Raw genomic sequence first — 21,639 nt, forward strand, 5'->3', positions numbered from 1 at the left:
ACAAACTAAACATCCATAAAACTCAAATATTGTCATTTAATTTTTCTTCGATACTCTGAGAGTATCAGATATTTGGGCGTGAATATCACTTTCATCACTTTGCTGCTGTGAAATGTAAATTTCTCCACTGTGAGACTAATAAAGGCATATCCAATCCAATCCAATCCAATATTCCAAAAGACTGAAAGAGATAAAAAAGAGATAAGAAAGAGATAAAATTGTGCTTGAAAATTACTACCCCCTCCTTGCCCAAATTAAAGCAGACTTGATCAGATAGAATCTGGTTCCATTCCTTGGAATATTGCAAAGAGTGGAAGCAATGAAAATGAATGTGTTGCCCGGATTACTTTATCTATTTCAAACTTTAGCAATTGACGTACCCAAGGATATATTTCAAGAGTTGGACAAAGTAATATCACGATTCATTTGGAAGGGGAAGAGACCTAGAATTCGATACAAGACTCTACAACTGATGACAAGCAAGGGAGGCCTCTCCCTACCAAAGATGATGAATTATTATAAAGCAACCCAGATAAATATTTTGGTCAATATCTGTAACCCATCATATAGGGCGAAATGGAAAGACATAGAATGCCAGATATCAGGTGATATTCCATTGCAAGCAATTTTTGGAGACCCCGGACTAACCAATTATCTTAAAAGTGTCAACCCTTGGATCAAAACTTCAATCAAGGTGTGGCATGGAATATTAAAACAAGATAAAGACAATAGCCCATATTTACTTTTAAAATGGATCGGATTTGACTCTGATTTCATACCATACGGAACGGATGCAGGCTTTCAAAAATGGGTTGGAAAAGGGATAAAGAGTTACAGAGACCTCCTTGAGGAAGGAGGGATATGACAATTCCAAGACCTGAGAAACAACTATGGACTGAGTAATCACGACTTCTATAGATATCTTCAACTAAGACACTACCTGGAGAGAAATTTACATAAAGGATGGGTCCAACAAAGTGGTTTCGATTTAATTAAGATATTACTATTAACATATATGTCAAAACCCAGAAGAGGAATTATATCAAAAATATACAAAGAGTTGCAGGAATTGGAAGGAGGAGAAACAACATATATAAAGCACAAGTGGTCGGCGGAGGGAGGCATTACAATACAACAGGAAGCATGGGAAAGAACAATAGCACAGCAATGGAATTGTACATCTGCCCACTCTTGGAAAGAATTTGGGTGGAAGAACATCATCAGATTTTTTAGAGTTCCGGCTCAAGGGCATGCGCAAGGATTAAGTACAGCTTGCTGGAGATCCTGTGGCAACAACAAAGCTTCACATTATCATGTTTTTGGGAATGCCCGGTCATCTCCAAATACTGGAAAGAAACAAGAATGACAGTGGGTAGGATTGTGGGAAAAGTGGTTCCTCCAACCTTCGAAGCCCTGTTTCTGGGTCTGGAATCTGATTTAATTCTTAATTCTGCCCAGAAATACATATACAACATTGTGCTGTTAGCATGCAAGAAAGCAATCGCGAGGAGATGGCTAACAAAAGAACCCCCAACAGTCAAAGACTGGATTAAGGTGGTGGGTGAAATTTATGAAATGGAAAAGATTACTTACATTGTCCGAGGCAAGCGAGAGAAATTTGAGAGACTATGGGATACCTGGGAAAATTTTACAGCAACCTAAGTGCTTATAAAGATATTTAAGTTAACCTATGTATTTAAGTTAACCCCAATCCACTCAAGATCAAAATTGTTCATGATTGCTATTGTAATTACTATTATTCATTATTTTTATTTGTATTACTATTATTTGTTTCTGATTGTTTTTTTTTTTCATTATTTGTTTTACTTTACTTTCTTATACGGCATAGTGAACAGGACATTGCATCAGCAGAATTGCAAGAAATGTAAAATGTCTTATTAAGATGGTCATGTGATCTATGTTTTGTTTTGATGTCTTGACAAGATGATGCTCAATGTGACCATATTCTCCCTTTTCTAACTGTTCAAAAAAATTTCTATTAAAAAAAAAGAAGGCAGAAGCAAGTGTCATTGGATAGATATTTTAAGAGAAAAGAACATCCTGTAGCCGAGTCATCCGTAGCAAAGAGATTTGAACGTGTAAGAACCCCTCAGACAGAAGAGGTCCCCGAAGTTTTTATTTATTCCAAACAATACATTTCCTTCCTCCGTCCACCTGCGCCTTCTGCTGACCACCACAATGGTAAAAAAATCATATTCATAATTCTTTTCTTTACAAACGTATGATTAGCCTGGGTTACATTTATGTTTATGTTATTTGTGTCTTTGCCCTTTTGCTTAACATTTTCTGAGATATACATTGCGTTTTATGTGTTGGTCAGCATTTTAATGTGAAATTTCATGCATAAAATGTATAAAATACTGTACTAAAAAGGTAAACATTCAGGGTGTTGGAACGGATTAAAACAATTTACATTATTTGTAATGGGAAAAATGGTTTCGGTGTTTGAACAAATCGGTTTTCGAACAGGGTTCTGGAACGGATTATAGTCGAGAACCGAGGTATCACTATATATATATATATATATATATATATATATATATATATATATATATATATATATATATATATATATACAGTAAAGTCTCGTTATATCGATATTCAAGGGAGTCCGAAAAAATATCGATATAACCGGGACTATCGATATAGCCGACCCTGTTTGCATGTAATTTTCTCCGTGCGTGCAGAGAAATAGTATAGATATAACCGGGACTATCGATATATCCGATATCGATATAATGAGACTTTACTGTATATATATATATATATATATATATATATGTAACGGAGTTGTGCACTTAGATTAATAAATTATGAAGGAAGTGACGCAACGGCGCACAGTGTGGCACCATGTCCCGCCCATAGTTTCTAGAACAATCTCGAGGAGATTCAGGGTGAGTCGCAATTTTCTGTTGGTCTCGATTAACGCGCATTTTCATGACAATATCTTATTTTGTTTCCCCTTTTGTACTGTCTAGTGTTATCTAATTAGTTCCCTTATTCATTTCGAGTCCAGATTACTTTTTATGTCATTATTTACTTCACGTTTTGTCGAGTGGAACTTTGGAGCACATGTGCTTCTCTATTGCGCAGTTAATCACAAGACGAAACCCATGCGACTTCACTCATCCCTTCTGCCATACTGTGTTGCAGGTAATAATTGTTTCATTTCGTTTTTATTGAACAATATTTAGTTTCTTGTGTCGTGTTTCATTTGCCCGTGAGTGTCCGTGGCGGGTTGAACTGTGCGCCAGCCATTACAAGCGCATCGCGTGTTCTGCCGAGTCTCCGCCCATGATGCGTTCAGGGACATCTTGTAAATACAGTAAAGTCTCGTTATATCGATATTCAAGGGAGTCCGAAAAAATATCGATATAACCGGGACTATCGAGGGCAGCCAAGCGCCATATAAGAAACGGAGCTGGCCATTAGCTCCCTTTTTTTTGGGTCAGAGATGTTCCCCCAATGTTGCCTCAAAATGGCACATATAATTCTTTAATGATTGTAAACATGTATGCTTTAATCTTCAGAACTACAGTGTATTTGAAACAGATTCATAACTGGATGTGTAACAAGAAAGGATATTATCCGAATCTGAAGCCATTGTTTGGATTCACAAGCAATGCAGGACGTCTTGGCGTGAAGTCATTTTTATTTGCATTTGAATAAAAAGTGACATCGGCTGTCCTTTAATACACAGTATGGAATGTTAATAATTTTCAAAATCATCGCGCTTCAGCAGACAAAACAAGAAACATTGTTGCAAAAAACGATTGCATTCATATACAGTACAGTGGGCATGTACATAACACAACAGGGAAACTGCAACGCTTACATCTTACTGTATTATGTATACAATTTAAAAAAGTCATCAATCTTCTTCTGCTTCCCATTTTTACCTTTTAACACAAACACTTCAATCTCGTCTGCTACACACGAGCTAGCGTCTGAAAATGAAAATGGCTCTGCCACACGGATGCTGGGCACGTAACCAAGTCACCTGACCAAGTCGACCAATGGCGCGACTGATGGCGTGACACGTAACCAAGACACGTGACCAAGTTGACCAATGGCGCGACCGATGGCGTGTCACGTGACAAAGTCACACGGCCAAGTCGACCAATAGCGCGACCGATGGCGGCTCATGTGACCAAGTCGACCAATGGCGCGACCGATGGCGGCTCACGTAACAAGACACGTGACCAAGTTGACCAATGGCGCGACGGATATATCGATATAAACAACAAAAATGGCCGGCGGGGGATGAAAAGGAGCACCGTAATAACCGGATTATCATAATAACCGGGTATCGTACTAAACGGTACTAATTATACATAAAAAGACTAGAAATGTGCAAGGGAAATGAAAATAGTATCGTAATAAGCGGTACTATCGATATAACCGATATCGATATAACGAGACTTTACTGTAACAGTGAACTTGTGTTGTATTCTCTTTTTCTGTAAATAACCACTATGCGATCACACGTTAATTCTGTTTTGTTATCTACAATGTTTTGCATTTGAGAACAATCTCGAGGAGATTCAGGTTAATCACAAGACGAAACCCATGCGACTTCACCCATCCCTTCTGCCATACTGTGTTGCAGAAATAAAAGAGATAAAAAGACACATCCACGCGTCTCGTCTTCATTAATACGGCAGCATCGTGGAGATGAAGACAGTCACTGTTGTGACACCCATCACATTGGTGCCGTGACCCGGACCACAAGTGACTCTCCACTTCGGACCGGGACCGCGATGCTGCACAATGAAGACGCTGTGCAGTCCCATCACTCGGTGGACGGTGTGTCGACCCCCGTTTTGGAAATACATGTAGAGTGTTGATTGTCTGACCTGCTGTTTTGCAATTAGTGTGGTTTTTTTTTTCATGTACGTGTTTTGTGTGTTAAGTCTAAGAATGAGCTCCTTACAAGTAACAAGTAGCACACCTTTGAATGAGTGTGTTGGTAGAGGTAGAGGCTTCCCAACCGTGTTACAGTGGTGTAGTGCAATCCAGAGTGGTGTAGGTTGTACAGAGGGGAATGGGCAGGTTCAAGCTGAGGCCACTTATGTTAGTGGGGACAGAGTTCCTTCCCAGACCCAGTGCAGTGCATCTACGACGAGCGCACAGACCACTGATACACCAGCAACAAATACCTTTCTCCAGTCTGTCACAGTTATGTAGTGCTATGCAGGGTGATGTAGTTTGTACAGAGGGGAATGGGCAGGTGCGAGCTGAGGCCACTTATGTTAGTGGGGACAGAGTTCCTTCCCAGACCCAGTGCAGTGCATCTCCGACAAGCGCACAGACCCTGACACACCGGCGACAGATCCCTTACTCCAGTCACCTGACGTAGTTGGTCAGATGAGTAACAATAAGACAGCATTCTTGTACATCCTTGCCCGATAACCTTGTCTATTGTGCCTGTTGGTCTTTATATTGTATTCCGTGTGTAGGTTGCCTCACTTCTGCATAATTTAAGGGGGGTGTATGTAACGGAGTTGTGCACTTAGATTATTAAATTATGAAGGAAGTGACGCAACGGCGCACAGTGTGGCACCATGTCCCGCCCATAGTTTCTAGAACAATCTCGAGGAGATTCAGGAAGTAAAAGAAATAAAAAGACACATCCACGCGTCTCGTCTTCATTAATACGGCAGCATCGTGGAGATGAAGACAGTCACTGTTGTGACACCCGTCACATATATACAGTGAGACCTCAACTTACGAACTTAATTGGTTCCCAGACAGAGTGTGTAAGGCGAAAAGTGTGTATCTCAAAAAAAAATTCCCATAGGAAACCATTAAAATGGGAATAATCCGTTCCTGGGTTTCCATAAAATATACTTGTCAACTAAATAAGCCTTAAAACTACACACAACCTACCTTATCCTATGTATAATAAACGTGCTATTGTATTGTAATGAAAGAAATACACTGCATTGTATAATAAAGTCACTTTATTTACATTTGTGATGGTCATTGATGGCTCTTAATTGACACCTGTTGCTTTCTGACTTGGTAAGGTCTTACGAAACTGAGGCATCACATTATAATTCATCACGTTGATGATTCTTATAGCCTTTTCTGACTGTTCAATAAAAGCCTGCACATCAACTGTTGAATGGCCTGCTTCTGCTTGTCCTCTTGAAGGCAAATCAAATTCTCTGTGTTGATGACCTCATTATGGTCAGCAACAAGCTCCTCGATGTCATCTGCATTCACTTCGAGTCCCGTAGGTGCTGGCAGAGATTTTATGACAACAAAAGGCTCGAGTCCGATGATTCCACGGACACGGAATAAAACGCGACAAAAGAAGGCGGGCGGGGCGAACAAAATGGCACACTCACGTCTAACAATCACCTCGTGCAAAGCCAACACTTGAAGCACAAGCAAACATTTGGAGCACAAGACGTAGCGATGCACTTTAGTCGTAATCATGTCACTGGTGAGGTGACAGTGACTCGTTGAAATGAAATGAAATTGCAGAACGACAATGAAATGAAGTGTCGCGAACGTAGGCCACGCCCGAGCTGTTAACTCGCACGTGACAATTTAGCGTGACTATTGACACGCTGTTCCGGTGTGTGTGAAAACACTAGCTCTGATTGGCTTACCATGACACATGACTCTACCGTTTAGCCAATCACAATCACTTCTATCGCAACTTGGTGCGTTCAAGTGTAGCAACACAAAAATGTTGGGAAGTGTTTGTCACCGCTCATTCAGTTAGACAATGCTTTCCAAACAACCGAGAGCAGGGGTTGGGAAACTTTTTGACTAAGAGAGCCATAAAAGTAAAATATTTAGAAATGTTATTCAGCGAGAGCCACGCGCGCGCGCACACACACACGGGCGCGCGCGCGCCAATACAAACGCGCGATGCGCGCACACACGCAAGGCCACTTTTCAACAAAATATCAGAATGTATTATTTAAAATAACTTTGTGATAGTACTCACCGTTAACCTGAATGGTTTTCCGTTCATCGTGATTAGTAAAAATCCAGGCAAACGATCGGAATGAAATTCAACAGAGGCGAAGTTACTGCTAGATAGCCTGCACACGGTCATAAGCTTCCACACTTGCTATCTGCAATATACTTCTCCCAGAAGTATGTTGATGCTAACGTTAACATGGGGCTTGTTAAAACGTCACTTACATTCAACTGTTTCATCGATGGTGTTGTTTCATTGGAAATTAGAATCAGAACATATTCTCTCCTCAAAGGCTAATGCTCCGGTGCATTCACCTGAAGTGCACTCGTGGGGCTCATTTAAAGGGGCGTTTACCTGTTTCGACTGACGGCCAGTGTCATCCAATCAAAATTGCGCTTTCCGTCAACTGCTGCCCCAATGGGAAATCAACGGCGAAAAAAACGAGAATATGTATTTAGTTTTACCGGCGAGCCATATGCAATGATCAAAAGAACCATAGGTTCCCGACCCCTGGCCTAGAGTCTTAAGAAGTCGTGCGCTATTCTCGAACCTGAACGCACCCCAAGTCTTGGGATGACAAATAAACAGAGCAGAGTAGACGTGTACGCTGGTAGTTTCTTCAATTTATTCATAGTAACGCACCACATTTGAACTGAGGCTGAACACGAGCCTGTGGTGTTTATTTTCCGGTCCCATAATAGTAAAATTATTAGCAAAAAGCTCCAAGTAGGCGATCGACGTGTGCATTCAATGAGAAGGGTATGGAAAGTAGCGCCGTGCTGTTCGGTCGTGCTTCTGCCGAAGATCACTTTCGCCAGATCCGAAGGTCGTGTGCTTGATGGACCGGCCGTGGTGGGTGTGTATTATGAAAATAGTACGTATTACAAGGCTTAATTTTCATAAATTTTACATTCGTATGATGAAAAGTTCATATTATAAGGTGTTCGTAAGTTGAGGTCTCACTATATTTGAATCATATTCATAACAGGATGAGTAACAAGAAAGCATTTTCTCCGAATCTGTAGCCATTGTTTTGATTGGAGAGCAAGGCAAGACGTCATGGCGTGACGTCACGAACAAGGGGGTGGGACCTTCTTAAACTCACCATTTCCGGGGTCATTTTGAAGTAGTTTTGGGACACTAACTCATTTTTATTGGTGTTTTGCATTTGACTAAAAATATCACCCTGCGTGTTTTGGGTATTTTAAATGCTTTAAAGTTTTTCTGATTTCAGTTAGGAAAGAAAATAAATGGTGTCGGTTGTCCTTTAAGTGGACATGTAGTGTTCAAATGTAAAGTTCTTCTCTAAACTTATCAGAATGGGTGGTCTTCACTCCTTATCTGGAGTTTCCCGGGCCTCAAAAATACATTCAAAGAGGAATGTGTGTATGCGTGCAAAATATATTTTGGTCAAAATTACAATTTGCAAAAATACAACACAGAGGCCTTCCACTTCCGTTCACTACAACACCAGGTTCATGGAATGTTGCGTGACGTTAAGGCTAATTGCTAAGCCACTCAACTGTGGAATTGAACATATCATGTCACTTTGCAAGAAAAGCAAACTGCTTAGACGGGTATTGCGAGATTCCTCCAACACATTACATAAGCAAGAATTAACTAACACCATAAACTTTTAATTTAAATCGCATATATTACATAGCTAACTCAATTGTTTGTCGTCCTTTGGAGCAATAAATTCCTTGCTGGCATTTTTGTGGCAGTCAAGTGCAAATTCTGCATGCATGACTGTAGACATGCCAGTTGCTTGGGCAGCTTTGGTCTCTGTTGGGGACCACAATTGTTTTTTCCCTTCGAGAATCACATCAGAAAATGAGCGTTACTGCCCCTAAATCGTTTGATGACAAAAGTCAAATGTGATTCTTTGACTTTGTGCCCGAATTGGGACACGCAAAGTCATTTGTGACGTTGTTGGCTGCGCCTGTCGCACAAGTTTTGCCTCAACCAAGAGAAACATGGACAACAGCCTTCCTCTTCTGCTGAGCTCCGGGCGAAGCCCAAGGTGATGGATGGACAGCAGCCAGGTTCGAGTGACTAGCCGGGAACCTGTCGCCCGGTTCCCAGACTTGGTGGAAGCGTGGCAACGGTGTGCAAAAGCAGCTTCCGTGTGCCACCGACAGAAAATGAGCAGAAGGGCATCGGAGAGGCCATTTTTTATCCAAACACCAAGTTGTCTTTTAATATACAAGGAAGAAACCGTCGGGGAAAATGAAGTATTCCACATCTTCCCATTGGAGAATGAGCGATCGCGAATCTCCCAAATAAATAAGCCAATATGAAGCCCGCCCATGGTGTCTCAGCACAGTGCAAGAAGCCTTTCTCCATGTCAACACAGTCAAACTAATTGTGTGCGCTCTGGCTTTGGTGGATGCAAAGGCATTTTGTTTATGCAAAAATGTTGGAGATGAAGTCCCGGAATCGTTTGGCATACTGCTCAGGGTGTACGGTGGAGATTTCGGCGCCTGCCTGTGGCACAAGAACAAACGTGCGGGTCAGAATACAGCAAAGTGGGAAGGCGGAAAAAAGAAAGAGCCATCTTTCTTTCTTTATTTATTAATTTCTTCCACCCACCTTTCCTTCCTACCTCCACCCCTCCCTTTCCTTCCTTGGTCGCTCCCTTGTGTACTACGGGTGTCATACTTACCCCATGTTTGACGGTCTTGGCAGCGTGAGCCGCTTTCTTCTTGGTGTCGTATTGAGTCAGGACGTCAATCAGGCCCATGAAGTAGACCTCTCTCTGGGGGGCGCCTGCAACAAAAGAATAGGCCGCTGTTTATCGCATGCTCAATCAAATCGGGTAGGATCCCCCCCCCTAAAAAAACAACAACATATCTGCCGAATCTGGGGGAAAAAAGTGGCCAATTTGGAGCGAATTGGCATTTTTGTGTTTATTATGTTTGTTAAAGTCATTATAAGTGCCTTGCACGCTGGGTGCGAGAGGACAGTAATTTCATCTGTGCTGTATGTAATGCATATTAGCATATTTGACAATAAAGCTAACTGACTTTGACACAGGACATGCATGTCTCAAGCGCTCACCGGAGCAGCTGCCGACGGCGTAGACGTCCACGTAAGGGTCAAACTCGCCCGGTCCGAGAGGTTTGCAGCACGACATGTAACCAGCGATGCCTTCCGGAGACGTGCCATAAGACCCCCCGGCGGCAGCGGCCAGGCCATTCTCCGCCTCCGGATCTTCCTCGTTCAAAACCTCTTCGCCTTCCTCTTCCTCCCTCTCAGCACGGCCAATGTCGTGGATGCCGAGCAGCAGGCTGTAGTCCATGATCTTCAGCTTCACCAGAAACTGAGGAGAAGAGCGGGAATCTCGTCAACCTCTAGACGTGGGCATACGCGAGCCGATTCGAAGCCGACAAAGCCGGTGTATCTCGTAGACAAATTTGGAGCGGCCTTGATGTATTGTGACAATGTCGCCGAATCACCATGAACCGTCGAGACGCATCATCTCCGCAGAGCCAAAGCAACTTTGCTGTAGGCCATCTGGCGGCATTTTAGGGAAGCACATCTAGTAGAGACGACCCCCCCTTATCGATCAAGAACTTGATTGGCGCCGTGCGCCTCACCTCCACATCTCGATTCAGTTTCTCCATGAACTTCTCCTTCTGTTCCTCCGTGACATACACCTTCTGCATGTTGTTCCTGAAGTCCACATCTTTGAAGGTGGGAAGCTCCTTACCCTGCGGGGAGGCACAGGCAAAGTATTCCGTAACCCAAACAGAACCGTATAGTGCCTCAATTTTTCTTATTTTAGGGCAGCGTGTTCTACCGGAGACAATTTTCATGTGTGTTCTACATACTTGGCAATAAAGATGATTCTGATTCAGACGCATGTTGGCGATGGCGGGAAATTATGTGCTCAAGAAAAGCAGAGCTCTCTTACTCGTTCTTTGTCGCTTGCTTCCCGATCCACCAGAGAACCCTGCGAAGATAATGACACTGAATAGCCACGTCGGAAGACTTGAAACAGACCTTTTCCGAGTCTCAAAAATGTGTCGACATCTTGTCAAGGAGCCCACGTGTGATCCAAGATTGAACAATTCAGTTTGGATCGTCTGGTGTGCTTCGATAGTCTCAACTCTACGATTCCGTCACATCCTCAAGATGGGCAAGATGGGGGAAAAATGTCTCGCTATCTGGGGAGCCCACTTTGATGGATAGGGAAGGATATTTTGTTGGAATGACCCCCGCCCCCCTCCCCCGGTTTGTCTGGACGTCACTTCGAACCACTATTCAAACAAGTCTAATCGGCTTTCTTCACACGCATGAAGATTTCTGCTTTTCTGCTCAATAATACAAAGTGTCCTTCCCGATTGATTTCAGACTTGATTATAAAGACATGGGGCATGATGCCAAAAGAAACGTGATATAATTTATTATAATATATGTACATATGTATGTACAGTGAGACCTCAGCTTACAAACTTAATTGGTTCCCAGACAGTGTGTAAGCCAAAAAGTGTGTATCACAAAAAAAATTCCCATAGGAAACCATTAAAATGGGAATAATCCGTTCCCGGGTTTCCATAAAATATACTTCAACTAAAAAGCCTTAAAACTAAACACAACATACCTTATTCTATGTATAATAAATGTGCTATTGTATTGTAATGAAAGAAATACACTGCACAGTATAATAAAGTCACTTTATTTACATTTATGATGGTCATTGATGGCTTGATGGAATGGCGTTGGAGGTCCGAGGTCAAAGGGAATTGATGTTTGGAAAGAGAGGCACATTACATGAGGACTGTAATTAAAGAAATAAACTGTGCTGTAAAATAAAGTTGTATTTACCTTTTTGATGGTCGTTGATGGCTTATGGAAGGAGAGTCACCTTCCATAAGGACTGTTGGTAACTTAACCTCTGGTGTGGCTTCTCTTTGCTTCTTTGGAGACTCATCATTTTTGCTGATTAAAAACCTCTTAATTGACACCTGTTGCTTTCTGACTTGTAAGGTCTTACGAAACAGAGGCATCACAGTATCGTTCATCATGTTGATGACTCTCATAGCCACAGTCTTTTCTTGATGGACCTGTTCGATAAAAGCCTGCAATTCATTCCACTTTGCCAACATTTCTTTGATGCGCTCACTAGATGCTGCAGCAATCTCCTCCTCCTCCGATCATCTTTTTCCAGAAAAGTCCGGTCTCATCCGCATTAAATACCTGCTGAGGAATGTAGCCTTCTTCATTCACCAGTTCGAGGAATGACGCCTTGTCGGCTTCAGCAGCTTTAGGGTCAGAACTGGCTGCTTCACCATGACGAGTGACGCAGTGAATCCCAGTACAGCACTTAACGTTCTCGAACCATCCGTTGCTGGCTTTAAAATCCTCAATCAGTGCCGAACTTCCAGGTTGCCGTGTGGCGATATCGGTGTGAATTAGCCGTGCTTTCTCGCATAAAATAGCTTTACTCACGCTGTCGCCGGATAGCTGCTTTTCGTTAATCCAAATCAACAGACGTTTTTCGACTTATTCGATTGCCCGAGACAGTCGCTTTGAGAGCACGAAACACCGTTTGCAACAGACGCACCTTTGATGGCTTCTCTAGCAGTGGTTGACTTAGCATTGCCGTGCTCGGCCACTAAAACACACAAACGCACACCTCATTCGTGTTTTTCAATTATCTTCTTCTCAGCGACGGTGATTTTATTTTGTGTCTTCTTGGGCTGATCACGAGCCCGTGGTGGGTTTTTTTTCGGTCCTATAATAGTAAAATTATCAGCAAAAAGCTCCAAGGAGGCGATCGACGTGTGCATTCAATGAGAGGGGTTGTGAAAAGGTGGCCCGGCTGGAGCGCTGTTCGGTCGTGTGCTTCCGCCGAAGATCACTCCGCCAGATCCGAAGGTCATGTGCTTTGGTGTTCTTCCACCGAAGATTACTCCACCAGCCGCGGTGGGTGTGTATCATGAAAAGTAGTGCGTATTTCAAGGTTTAATTTTCATAAATTTGACATTCGTAAGACGAAAAGTTCGTAAGATAAGGTGTTCGTAAGCTGAGGTCTCACGGTACTCTCAATAAATAGCAAAGGGCTGCAGAGTTTGGGCGTCGGTCATGAAAGGCTGTGTCCCCTGCCGGCAGTAAAAGACAATCTTCCTGTGTTCGAGCCTTTGTTCAATGTGTCTCTACAAACATCTCTGACAAATGTGTATACAAGTTCACCCCAAGATGCAGCAGAATAAATTCCAGACAAACAAGAGTTTGTTTGTTTTTCTCTCAGTCGCGGGCAAAACCGAGTTTGGAAAGCAGCGTTTGGCCTCACCTTGAGGTCGTACTTCCTGTGCACCACTATTCTGTGGCTGAACATGTTCCTCATGACGATCAGGTAGGTCTCTTCGCTCTCCACGCTGACCCGGTACATTCCCAGGAACTGCGGCAGTAGGGTGCTCCCGTGACACTTGACGATGTGCTGCGGCCAGAAAGAAAAGACACGCCTCCGCGTGAGGTGTACGAGTCGACATCCTTAAATTCACAACATGCTTGGGGTGAACAGTGGTAGCAGTGTCTGTGTAAGCTCTCAGTCGTACAGGAGTGCTCCATGGATGAAAAGGTTTCTTCAGTCGTCATTTGTACTTCTTTGAATGTGTCGGACGTTTCGCTTCTTATCCAAGATGCTTCTTCAGCGAAATAAAGTCTTGCTGGTAGTTTCGGCACTATATATATCCCGACGGTCCAGACGTGGCGGTGCCGGACTTTGCTATGATTGGTCCCTGGTCTTAGGTTTGGGGGAGCGGATCCACTGATTACTTCTATTGTCCTGCCTGAGTATGAGGTCTACGACTGGCCCGATTTCCCCATTTGCTCTGGTATCATCTCATCAGCATAACTAAGCCTGTTGCCTAAGCAGTCTGTTGTACGAACGATCCAAATTGAATCTCACCACACCATGGCGGTTTAGTGAAGGATTTTGCTGTTTTATGAAAATAGCTTCTTTTACTCCCCTTTCAATCCTTCTACAGTAAAGTCTCGTTATATAGATATTCTTGGGAGTCAGAAAAAATGTCGATATAACTGTACTATCGATATATCCGAGCCTGCGCCGTACTGCATGAAGCGGGGGGAATAAATGGGGGATCTTTGATACGGCATGTAATTTTCTTATTGGGTTCATGGATTGCGTATCTAGCATGCTTTTGTAGTGTAGTGAAGTGAAAAATAAACTTATGCATTAAATAAAAACGTCATTTATTATTTTTATAACGCACTCTTGCAATCGTGACTCTGAGCATCACTCGACATTGTTGACAATGTACACACGAGAGAAACCACAAACGCCAGCATGTACAAACATATAAAAAACAGTGATTATTGCAAGCGATAAAGATACCTGAATACAACACACGTACGTTTACATTACTTACGTTGATGAAGTCTTCTGCGGCACGTCGAACTAGCCACGATTGCCTTGTACGTTGTTCAGATATCACAATTCTTACGTTTTCCCATGGTTGAAATTGGTGTCAAACAACTGTATACTGTATAAGAAGACTACAGTATGGTGACATTCTCATCCTCTTTGATCCAGGTCCGAAGTCCAACGCTTCGTATACTGTCTTTATTTCATCCTTACACTTCAACCACGTTGATAAAGTATTTTGCGGCACGTCGAATTTTTTTGCAATTGAGGATTTGCTCCTTGTTGGATTCTCCTCACCAGCCACGATTGCCTTGTATTTCGTTTCCGAGGTCACAATTCTTTCGTTTCGCCATGGTTGAAAATAGTAGAAAATGGCGTCTGCTACACTGCAAGACACGGAAGCTGGTCACGTGAGCAAGTCACGTGACCAACGGCACGACCGATACAGATTTCGATAATGGTAATATAATATAATAATATTATATAATATAATATATAATATAATATATAATATAATATAATATAATAATAGTCTGTATAGAAACCCCTAAGCAAATATCGATTCACCTTAAGCTGCTTTTGTATGGACATAAACATAGCAAAATGGCCGGCGGGAAATGAAAAAGGGCACTGTAGTAACCGGATTATCGTTACAGAGGAATAAAGTTGATGAGCCATACAATGAAACTCTGGGAAAGAGTAGTTGAAGCAAGACTAAGAGCAGAAGTGAACATTTGTGAGCAGCAGTTTGGCATCATGCAAAAAAAAAAAAAAAAAAAAAAAAAAAAGTACGACAGATGCAGTTTGCTTTAAGAAGCTTATAGAGAAGTACAGAGAAGGTCAGAAGAAATTGCATTGTGTCTTTGTAGATCTGGAGAAAGCGTACGACAGGGTGCCCAGAGAAGAGCTGTGGCATTGCATGAGGAAGTCTGGAGTGACGGAAAAGTATGTCAGAGCGGTGCAAGACATGTATCATGACTGTAAGACAGTTGTGAGGTGTGCTGTCGGTGTGACTGAGGAATTCAAGGTGGAGGTGGGACTCCACCAGGGGTCAGCTCTGAGACCCTTCTTATTTGCTATGGTGATGGACAGGCTGACAGATGATGTGAGACAGGAATCTCCTTGGACCATGATGTTTGCAGATGACATTGTGATCTGTAGCGAGAACAGGGAGCAGGTGGCGGAGAAACTAGAGATGTGGAGATCTGCCCTGGAAAGGAGAGGAATGAAGATCAGTCGCAGCAAGACGGAATATATGTGTGTGTGAATGAGAGGGATTCCAGTGCAAGAGTGATTCTACAGGGAGAAGAGATAAAGAAGGTGGAGGATTTTAAGTACTTGGGGTCAACTGTCCAGAGCAATGGAGAGTGTGGAAGAGGTGAAGAAGCGTGTCCAGGCAGGCTGGAGCGGCTGGAGAAAAATGTCAGGTGTGATGTGTGATAGGAGGGTTTCAGCTCGGATGAAACGAAAAGTGTATAAAACAGTGGTGAGACCAGCCATGATGTTTGGACTGGAGATGGTGCCACTGAAGAAAAGACAGGAAGCAGAGCTGGAGGTAGCAGAGCTGAAGATGTTGAGGTTTTCTTTGCGAGTGACCAGGTTGAATAGGATCAGGAATGAGTACATTAGAGGGACAACTCATATTAGAGGCTTTGGAGAGAAAGTCAGAGAAGCCAGACTGAGATGGTTTGGACATGTCCAGAGGAGAGAGAGCGACTATATCGGGAGAAGGATGCTGAAACTTGAACTGCCAGGTAGGAGACCGAGAGGAAGACCGAAGAGGAGGTTTATGGATGTGGTCAAAGAGGACATGAAGGTAGCTGGCGTGAGAGAAGAGGATGCACAAAACTGGGAAAGATGGAGGACAATGATTCGCGGTGGGGACCCCTGAAGGGAAAAGCCGAAAGGAAAAGAAGAAGTAACCGGATTATCGTAATAACCATGTATCGTACTAAACGGAACTACTTATACATAAAAAGAGTAGACATTTGCAGGGAAATGAAAATAGTATCGTAATAAGCAGTATTATCAATATAACCGATATCGATATAACGTGACTTTACTGTATTTTCATTCGCTAAGATTTTAACCTCATTGTCGTCAAATGAGTGGTTGCTATGCTGATGAGGTGATATCAGAGAAGATGGGGCAATCAGGCCAGTCGTAGACCTCATACTCAGGCATCACAATAGAAGTAATCAGTCAGGACAATAGAAGTAATCAGTGGAGCTGCAGGGAGTAGTCCTCCGATCCCCCGAACCTGAGAGCAGGGACCAATCACAGCAAGGTCCGGCACCGCCACGTCTGGACAGTAGGGATACATATAGAACCGAAACTACCAGCAAGACTTTAGTTCGCTGCAGAAGCATCTTGGATAAGAAGCGAAACGTCCGACACCTTCAAAGCAGTTCAGATGACGGCTGAAGAAACCTTTTCATCAATGGCAGCAGTGGTTGTTTGAACGCTTGCCTGCGCCGTATTTACAAAGTGACCATGATGGGGAAAGTAGAAGTTTGCGAAAAGGGAAGTGACAGAAGAAAAGGGCTTGTCCTTGGCAAGGTTGCCACGTGACGGCAGCGACCGGCCGGTGAGGTTGCTCGCTTATCGCTGCATCGCAAATCACTGCAGTGCAGGGTCCCGGCAGCACTGCAGTGGGCGAGGCGCTTCGCGACACAAAGTCATTGGACGCATCGCAGGTGCCGACAGCATCGCATCCATTGACTGGATTATTCCCACGAGAGCGGCGCTCGCCCGCAGCCGTCACATTCGCCACCATCGTTTCAACTCACCTGGTGATACTCGGACAAGATGTTGTGCATGTCGGCCACGTCCTCACCGGAGATTTGCTTGACGATGAGCGTACGGTCGTAGGAGTTGAGGAGCAGACCCTCCCCTTGGTCGTTGACACTTCTTGTCGGGGGGCTGCGGGTCAAAGACACCTTGGAAGTTGGAGGAGAAAGAAAGACGGTCATCTTTCAACATGCCGACACATCCAATGGAACATTTCCAGAGCTGCTCTGATGGTGAGCCAGCCGTGTCCAAACATTATCGCTGCTCGAGGGATTCACTGGAGCACTTTTTGGAATCAAAGTGCCGCACGCCTCCGTGACCCGGCCGCTTATAAAGGCGACGTTTTTTCAATCCATTCGTGAGGTAAAACCACGAGGGGGCAAAGACTCATTGCCACGAGTCACATACAGTGATACCTTGGCTTACAAACGTAATTGGTGCGAAAAGCGTGTATCCCAAAAATTAATTTCCCATAGGAAACCATTGAAATGAGAATAGTCCGTTTCCAGGTCCCCATAAAACATAATTTTGTACTTTCTAATTTTGTAAGCCTTAAAACTCCACAAAATATACCTTATTTTATGTATAATAAATGTGCTATGGTATTATAATTAAAGAAATAAATTGTACTATATAATAAAGTCGTTTTATTTACCTTTGTGTGATACCTTGATGAGGAACGTAACCTTCTTCTTTCACCATCTTGAGGAATGATCCCTTGTAGGTGCTTTCGCTGTGATAATTTTATCTTGTTCGTCATCAATTGTGTTCTGTTGGCTTGTGCTGGTTGTTTGTGGAGCCTGAGTGATGGGACATTTTAACCTTGCAGTCTAAATTTTGCCTTTGAACTATCAAAGTTGAAACTCTCTCACTGTCGTCTGCCTGTCTCTTTAATGTTTAAACCACCGCCCTTCACTGCTGCGTTCTTGACCAATCACGTGGCTTTAACCGAAGACTGGGGGCGGGGAATAGAGGACAAAAACAGTCAGCTGCCATTTTCTTGTTAGAACAATGGGCTTGTTCGCGAACGAGACATCACTCATTGAGGCAGCTCCGTGTACGAAAAAAGTTTGTATGCCAAGGTAAACCTTTTATAAATGTCTTCTTCTTTTCCTTTCGGCTTTTCCCTTCAAGGGGTCGCCAGAGCGAATCAGTGACCTCCATCTTTAGAGGTATGATCCGCATGCCCAATGTAACGTTCGTAAACCGAATAGTTCGTAAGCCAAGGGGTTCGTAAACCGAGGTATCACTGTACCTGATAGTCCAGATCTTCAATACCAAAGCGCTCCCTTAGATTCCGAAAGACTTGAGGACAGTACTCCTTGAATTTAAAATGGCCAGGAAGATTTTCTCTGCATAAAGAGAGGAAGCAAGGTGATGTTATTGAACAAGCGGACAGCGGCAGCCTCGGTCGAAAATGTCACTCTTACTTGTTGAATAGGTGGTTGGTCACTTTGACCTTGGTGTTGGCCTTGAAGTCATCGGGCAGCAGCATAACAGGCACCGGAACTTGATTCAGATCGTTAATCTGGAGAAAGGGCAGACGGGCACCATTAGTCAATCAGGCTAAAGAGTTAGGTTGAAATCGGCAGGTTGGGTGCGACCGTGCTGTCGTTCTCTATAACGTGACATATTCAATCACGAGAATGAGTAATAATTAGTTGATTTCTCAGGGTGGCACGCCCGTGGTTAAGCAGTCGCTATCTCATAATTCTGTCCCTGAGCAGGCGACTGAACTATTGATGTGTCGTTCGCGAACGAGCCGGCTCTTGGAGCCAGATATCTGAAGTGACCGAAGAGAACCGGCTCCTAAGAAGGAGCGGGAAATGGGGGCAGACTTCCACCGCTCCCTCTGTTCCCCACCCTCAAGCTTTCTGATTCTGAAAACATTTTCTCAAAGAATCATATATGACAAAGAACGTGCAGGAGTCGAAGAACAGGCCAAAAAAGCCACAGCTGTTTGTCTAACAACTGACTGCTGGAATCCTGAACCACAACATCCTACGTCAGTTACATGCGACTTTATTAAAAATGTCAAAGTGGGGACCTGTCTGCTGGATTGTTTTGAGTTCAATGAAAGACATTTCAGAGAATTTATCAGAGGAGCTGGGGAGGTACTGCAGGACGCATGCACTGTTTTGGAGCCGTTTGAGCAGGTCACTGGAGATCAGTGTAGACATGTACAGTGGACAAATGTTATCACATTGTGCTGTTATTATTATTCAATTATTATCAATTTTACTAGTTGGTATTATAGCATTATTAATATGAAAAGCTCTCTGTGCACATATAAAGCCATACAAATAAAAATATTTAACAGTGTATTTTTTTACATGAGTAATTCGGTTTTCACATAATTACATGATTTTTGGCAGTTAAATTAAGCAACAAAAAAACCCGAGGAGCCATTTGGGAGCCAAAAGAGCCGGATCTTTCAAGTGAGCTGAGCCAAAAGAAGAACAGGCCGCTCTAAAAGCAGCCAGAATTCCCATCACTAGACTGAACCCCCAGTTACCCCCGAATGAGGTAAATAATGTCAAGCGCTTTGAGTACTCGAGGTAGAAAAGCTTTGTGTAAGTGAAAGCCCACATTCGTTACTTTTAGGGGGGGTCCAATGCAAATGTACTGGGTAGAGAAGTTGCCCTAATAATGTGGCTTCATTCCTCTGCATCATGAGTTTGAATCCCACTTTGTGTCTTTTTATTTCATTGAAATTATATATTCATCACATTGTCAGGGCTTGTTGTTTGAAACCAATTTAGCGTAGGATTGGGACTACAAAACACATAGCGAATGGACTGACATTGTCCTCGTGTCCACATCTGAAAGAGGGAGCTACTAAATATGGCCACCTTGGCATTGGTCTACTCTAAAATAAGGCTCCAGTAAGCACGAGAAAAAAGCCGATTGACGACAGGCCCACAATTGATCGTTCCGCCAGTTGACCACTTGGAGCCGTCACGGCAAGAGAACACAAACAAGAGAGTTGCTATTCTCGACAAAATAACCAATACCTGATTTATTGCAGCTACTGTGCATGCGTGTCCCTCCCTGTCGGGTATACAGGTACACGCATCCATGCGCGGTAATCGGTTAGTTTGTCGTCCGCTCGTGTAAACTATACAAAAGCTCCTATAAAAGTAAAGTTTCGTTCTCATCTCGAAGGCCGTATTGTACGACGGCGCATTCGGTGTGCGCGTGCGTTCGGATAGCCTGCTAACATGCAAGCTAGGAGTGCGTAGCAGCGCTGCGTTAGCTAGTAGCGAGCTTCCAACCCACCGAGTGATTGACGCTCCACATGAAGACGCTGAGGACGGGGTCGCTGGCTCGAAACACTTTGACCTTCTGCTGGACAAAGTGCTTCTTTTTCGTCTTGGTCTTAGGCGCCAGCACCACCATGGGGCTGCTGCCGCTGCTCGATGAGGCGGCCACCGTGCTCCCCAGCGCAGCCATCGCCGCGGCTCGACACGGGAATGGTCGAGCAAAGGACAAAGGTCAAGGGAGAAGTAAAGCTCGGGAGGTCGACCTCCGCCCACTCGCGCGACGCGGACGCTCTCGGCGCGGCTTCAAAACAACTTGTGCTCCATCGGTGTCCGACGAGCGAGTCGAGGCCGTTTCAGTCGGCTTTTCCTTTTAGTGGCTGAATTAATCGCGCTGCTGTGGAGAGAGCGCTCCCTACTGGTCGGGAGTATGCAAAGGTTTGAGCCGGTGACGTCACATGCCGAACGCCAGCTTCTTGCGCAACCGGTGACACACTCTGCCCCAAACAAACTGCTCACCCCCTAGTTTCAACCCCTCCTTTGTAATGAAACCCTTTCAAAGCTTAATTTGAAACACAGTCGCTTTTGACAATTTTGACTGTCGCTTCAAAGCGTCATTTGAAACCGGAACACTGGGTGCAACTCCTAAATGGAAAACATGAACCTGAGTTTAAATCAGAATCAGAATCAGAAAACCTTTAGTCGAGATGGTCCTCTTGTTTAGATCATACAAGTAGGATATTTATTTGCCGAAGCACAGACAGCAACCACTGCGTTCATCGTCGTACGAGAAGTAAAAAAAAAACACATACACAAACTGGCTTTTATCGCTGTCAAGTCACGTGATGTCGCGTCGTGGCTGGGTTGCCAGATCAGCTCAGTACTACAGCATTACATAAAATGAGGATACAATCTAACTTTCTCAACACCCCCACTTATACTCAGTTTGCTGTAATGTAAACCAAGATAAACAGAACAATGTGAACTCTGTCTTACACATGTGAACTCTGTCTTACACATTTCACATTTAAACACAATTGTTTGGTAGTCATCAATAATGAAATCACCATCCCATATGATTTTGATTACCTTGTCACTTCTTGACTCTTTGGCATACATACAATAATCACCTGGGTTTTGCTTATACTCATTATCGGTTAAATAATCATGTAAGACCTTGTTCCCGTTTCGGCCAGATTGCTTGAAACCATAAAGTGATTTTTCTAGTTTGTAAA

At 43.5% G+C, this 21,639-nt stretch overlaps 1 protein-coding gene across 1 annotated transcript; it reads right to left on the reverse strand.

Annotated features, from left to right (window-relative positions):
• Positions 1-8,344: 8,344 nt before the first annotated feature.
• On the reverse strand, positions 8,345-20,819 carry LOC148903562 (phosphatidylinositol 5-phosphate 4-kinase type-2 gamma-like). Its single transcript, XM_089005077.1, has 10 exons — positions 20,424-20,819; positions 18,575-18,672; positions 18,400-18,496; positions 17,144-17,293; positions 13,260-13,406; positions 10,878-10,916; positions 10,561-10,674; positions 10,022-10,283; positions 9,627-9,730; positions 8,345-9,448 (listed from the first exon to the last, which is right to left on the reverse strand). Exons 1-10 carry the CDS (start codon positions 20,595-20,597, stop codon positions 9,368-9,370), a joined length of 1,266 nt encoding a protein of 421 aa, XP_088861203.1. The 5' UTR covers positions 20,598-20,819; the 3' UTR covers positions 8,345-9,367.
• Between the last annotated feature and the right edge of the window lie 820 nt (positions 20,820-21,639).

This window comes from Hippocampus bargibanti, linkage group LG01, assembly GCF_051943395.1.
Source record: "Hippocampus bargibanti isolate YZ-2025 linkage group LG01, ASM5194339v1, whole genome shotgun sequence".
Classification (NCBI taxonomy): domain Eukaryota; kingdom Metazoa; phylum Chordata; class Actinopteri; order Syngnathiformes; family Syngnathidae; genus Hippocampus; species Hippocampus bargibanti.